The sequence below is a fragment of the Plasmodium reichenowi genome, chromosome 10, assembly GCF_001601855.1.
Source record: "Plasmodium reichenowi strain SY57 chromosome 10, whole genome shotgun sequence".
Taxonomy (NCBI): Eukaryota; Apicomplexa; class Aconoidasida; order Haemosporida; family Plasmodiidae; genus Plasmodium; species Plasmodium reichenowi.
Window position 1 is genome coordinate 1354312 of NC_033655.1, and position 5564 is coordinate 1359875.

The window sequence follows — 5564 nt, forward strand, 5'->3', positions numbered from 1 at the left end:
ACCGAGTTTAATAAATTGTCTTCAATTTCGTAAACAAATACACAACCACTAGAATCTCCAATTATTATTTTGTTATAAGAATATTTGTACATATCTATTGTGTTAATTGTATATTATAAAAAATATAATAAATAAATAAATATATATATATATATATATATATGTTGTGATACATGTGATAAAATATAAAAAGTCAAGAAAAATATAATTAAAAGCTATAATAATATATATGTATATATTTTCATTTTTTTTTTTTTTTTTCTTCATTAACCATCGTCATCTTTACTCATTAAATATTCATTAGTATCTATAATATCATCATAATCTTCATAATTTATATCATCATTATCATCCTTATTTTTCTTTTCCTCTTTTGTTTTATGTACATAAGAATTAAATATATTTGAGTCTATATTTTGAAAAATGCTTACACATGTTAAGCTGTAGCTGCTAATTGTTAATGAGTATATACAATGATTTTTTTGCTCTGATAAATTCCATATTTCTATATGTCCATTAATTTTTCCTATGAAAATAACACTGATTTTAGTTTGGCTGAATTCACAACATGAGTATATTTCATTGCTTCTGAAAGATATGTAGGAATATAAACATAATTATATAATAAAATTAATAGTAATAAGTATTGTTATATTTTTAATCACACACAAATATATATATATATATATATATATATATAAATAATTATAACTTGGGTGATATAAATATTGGGTGCTCCTCATTTTCTTTCCATAAGTAAAAATTTGTATCAGTTAATGTTATTATTAAATATTTAATGAGCGTATTTCTTTTTACACATACTAATGTTTTAAAACTTTTATAATCCTTATATAAAAAGAAAAGGAAATTTTGAAATTAATAAGAAGGAGGTATCTTTTTATTATAATTAATAAAACAATATATATATATATATATATATATATATGACTGTGTATAGACTTGTCAAATATTAATTTTTTTTTTTTTTTTTTTTTTTTTTTTACATCATTTATCTTATTGATAATAGAATAATTCTTATCTTTTTGCATACATCCATATAAGTTACCAACTATATATTCACCTTCTTCCTGAATAAAATAAAACCAAATAATATATAATATATAAAACACTATAGATATAAGTTAAATAATATATACATATATATATATATATATATATATATATATATATATATATATTGATGTCTATGTACAGAGAAAGCGAAAAAAGAAGACACATTAGCATTTAATTCCATAAAATGAAAATATGTATATCCAAGTGAATACTCTATAAAACAATAAAAGAATTAAAATGTCAATATATATATATATATAATATTTATATATTAGTTGTATCAAAAACACATATTATATATTTTTCTTTTATAAAAATTATAAAAAAATATGATCTATTTAATTTATTTAAATATAAAACAAAAAGTATAAATTAATCTTATGTTTGACAGAAATAACTTTTGAATAATTTACCTGTATTTGGTCTTGTACTATTAATTTTGAAAATAGGCTTATACCCATATAACTCATCAGCTAATTCTTTATCCTTTTTTTTCATATTAATTTTTGTTTCTGCTATTTCAATATTAGTTGCGTCCCATATTAATATTGATCCATCGACTATGAAAAGAAAAAATGTATACAAAGGGAAATAATAACATAACAAATAAATAAATAATAATTATTAAAATAATAACATTTACACATATGATTATTTACCAGATATAGAAACTAACAAATGACAATTCTTTTGATTACTAATAGATATTTTCTTCTCATTTAATATTAAATTTTTATCATTTAAAAAAATTAGGGATGTTACTTCTCTTTTATGGGAATGTTCTATACTACTAAATAAATAAGGTTCTATGTTTACAGTTTTCTCATCTAAATAGAAAAAGATATTTAATGGTTTGTATTTTGATCAAATGTGTTTGATATAATACTTATAATTAATTATTTTATTATTATTTTTTTTTAATACTAATTTTGGAATTCAATACAGATATTCCATTAAAATTTGGTGGCAACTTCCAAATTACTAACTATAAAGATTTGGAAATTTTGGATATGTAAAATTGTGTATCCATTTAAACATATATATATGTATATATATATATATATATATATATATATTATGTATATTATATTATATATATATTTTATGAAGAAAAATAATGACAAACCAGGCCATTACTACATCCTGCAATAACTAAATTGTAATCATTTTCATTTACAATGGCACTTGAGATTTGCTAAAAATTAGATAATATACATATATGTAAATGTAGAAATATATATTTAATATTATTTTATTTTATTTTATTTTTTTTTTTTTTTGATATTACATATGGTGATATTAAAGCATATAAAGGGTTTATATAATTATTATATGACCATATTAGAATATAGCTATCTGTATTAACTCCTTCAATAAAGTTGTCATTTTTATAATTATTTATATAAATGATGAATATCAAATAATTTATTAAAGATAGATATAAAGTGAATAAAACAACTTTATCTGTAGTATATTTAACATCTGTATAAATGAATATTTTATTTAGATATTTAATATTCTTAAAAGATAAAATATCAGTACTTTGTAAATTCTGTTCTTGTTCTTTTTGTAATATGATGATATTTTCTATTATGGATTTTTCAATCATAGGAAAAACGTTATGAAGAAATTTTTCTAGATTAATTGATTTCAATATATCTTCTTTTCTTTTATTTAAAAATTCAATATTATATTGAATACCTAAGTTTTTGAAAACGGCTTTATATGTTTGTGAATTCTTATCATGAAGTACAATGGAATTTGTTGAATAAAAGTCTAGAGTTTTTTCCTGAACCGCATTTCTTATCTAAATAATATATATATATATATATATATATGTTCATACATATATATATTTATATGTTATATGTAAGTAATAAAGGATTTGAAATATTATGTATTAATATCATACATATACATATTTTACCGTTATATCATTTTTAATTGATGTATATTTATCACATTCTACGAATTCATGTTTATAATTTTTTATTTTGTCTCTTTTGATATATATAATTTTTTTGAATTTTTTCCTGTTTTGAATAGTATGGGTATTATTTATTTCTTTTCTTATTTCTTCTTCATTTGATGAAATATATTTTTTTGGTCTTATAAAAATACAGTTAAGTTTTTCTGTGTCATCAAAACAGTTGTTTTGGTTATTATCTGTTTCTTTATTTAGATCAAATGTTTCAGTGGTATTTTGATACTTCTATAAAATTAGTAATAAAATATTTATTATAATATAGTAAAAAAGGTAAACTTAGGAAAATATTTATTTAAATTGATATTGATAACAAAGGTTAAGAAAATAAAAATATAAACCCTGAAAGAAATGGGACCTCTAATATGTAGGAATAGGTGATTGTGTCGAAAACAATTGAATGTTTATTTGTATCATCATTTTGTAGCATTAAAATATCATCAAATGTGTAATCCTTAAAAAAAAAAAAAAAAAAAAAAAAAGGAAATATGATGTTTTAGGGTTATATATATATATATATATATATATATATATATATATATATGTGTGTTCTTAATAATGTATGGTTGTTTAAATATATATATATATTTTTACAGTGAGAGATTTTTTTATAGAAAGATATTCTTCGGATTTAAAAAACTTTTGTACAAGGGTAAAGAAATAATTTTTATTTATTAAAACTGATGAAGATTTATTAAATATAATATCACTAAGCTCTTTGGATAAATTGATTTCCAACATATGTTTTACATCTTTATCTATCTTTAAATTTACTGCACTAAATAGAAAAGTTTGAAAAAATGTTCTAATATTTTGATTTTAAAAAAAGAGAGATAAAATAATATTACATTATTATATTATAATATTTAAATAATATATATATATATATTTTTTTTTTTCAAATGTATTATTATTCATATACAAATACATGTAATTTAATATATATTATCATTTATTTTTTTTAATTTAATGTGTTATTAAAAAGAACCTAATAAAAGAGTTTACATCTGTTTGACTTATTTTCGTATCTCCTTTTGTTTCTACATCCTTATTTGTTATATGTACATCGAATAAAATTGAATTTTTTAATTGGTTGTTTTTTTTATCGGTATCAGTTGTTTTGTATTTTATTTCATTTGATACATATTTATTTTCAACTCCTTCTTTGTCGCGTTTATTTTTGTAATCCGAATCTGTTTTATTTTTAGTGTCTATATCTAATTTTTTTTTATTTATTTCATGTTTTTTTGTTATCTCATTTTTTTTTATCTCTTCTTTTTTTTTCTTTATATTTTCTTTTGGTTCAATATATTTATCCTTTTTGTCGGTATGTAAAATATTTTTGTTTTTCATAATGGATTATTATATAATAGATAATTTAATAATTTTTGTATGTCTTGATAAATTATAATAAATTAACAAGATATAAAGGCCGAAGGATTATACTTACATTAACATAGATATGTATAATATATATATATATATATATATATGTATGTATGAGGAAAGAAAAGAAAGAAAGAAGATAGGAAAACATAAAAAGACAATATATATATTTAAATGTATTTGATTTATTATATGTTTTAAAACAAATAGATTTATAGGGTATACATCTAATTTACATAAGTTTAAGAATATTGAATTAATTTATATAACAAAATATTATATTATATTATATTATATTAATATAGTAATATATGCAATAATAAAATAAATAATTTTAAAATAAAAGAAATAAAAAATTTATTTAAGCATAATCATTGTGTGCATAAATTATGTGACAATAAAATATAAAGCATAAAAATATATATATATATATATATATATAATATAATTAATTAATTAGTTATAAGAGATGAAAATTTTTAAAGAAAAAAAAAACATTAAAACCAAAAAAATATTTTTTCTACATTTATATGCATATAAATAAAAAACTAAGGTTTATTCATTTACATATTAATACACATTAATCATAACAAAATATGTTATGGTTACTTAAAAAAAAAGAAGAAAAAAAAAAAAGAAACTAATAGTAAGATAGATAAATAAATAAATATATTTATATATTATATATATATATATATATAAATATATATATATTAGTGAACAAATAAATTAACAAATTTACTTTTTTTTTTTTTTCTTCTGAATTTAATTCATTTTGTTGTTATTAAATCATTCTCTAGTAAAGTTAGAAGGTCTTCTACATTTTTTTTATTTTTCAATAATTTATTCTTATTTTCATTTAATTTTTTCTCTACATATATCATACTATTGTTTTCTTTGGACGCTTTATGTAGTATATAAATACCGTACACACTCACCTTGAAAATTTATATATATAAAAAAAAGAAAAAAAAAAAGGATTATTAATATTTTTTTAAATGCACTTTTATTACATAAAAGGTATTCATACGGAAATGGTGCTTGATATAAAACATATGTTACATATAATGTGATATTATAAAGTTCATCTTGTATATAATTTTATACTTAATATTTTTAA

At 18.0% G+C, this 5564-nt stretch overlaps 2 protein-coding genes across 2 annotated transcripts in view; both read right to left on the minus strand.

The window, feature by feature from the left end:
* Nucleotides 1-2: 2 nt before the first annotated feature.
* PRSY57_1036900 (dynein intermediate chain, putative) lies at nt 3-4411 on the minus strand (the record flags this gene model as incomplete). The annotated part of the gene is made up of 14 exons (XM_020114907.1): nt 3-94; nt 287-588; nt 713-846; nt 1005-1088; nt 1214-1287; nt 1488-1634; nt 1734-1901; nt 1999-2059; nt 2201-2269; nt 2363-2881; nt 3002-3286; nt 3417-3512; nt 3653-3863; nt 4047-4411. Coding segments are annotated over 14 exons (2607 nt in total), but the record flags the coding sequence as incomplete, so codon positions are not given.
* An 803-nt stretch (nt 4412-5214) lies between these two features.
* PRSY57_1037000 (hypothetical protein) overlaps nt 5215-5564 on the minus strand; it is a gene marked incomplete at both ends in the record, with an annotated part of 692 nt that continues 342 nt past the window's right edge. The window contains one exon of the mRNA XM_020114909.1: nt 5215-5382. Within this exon, the coding sequence (XP_019970454.1) occupies nt 5215-5382 (168 nt within the window).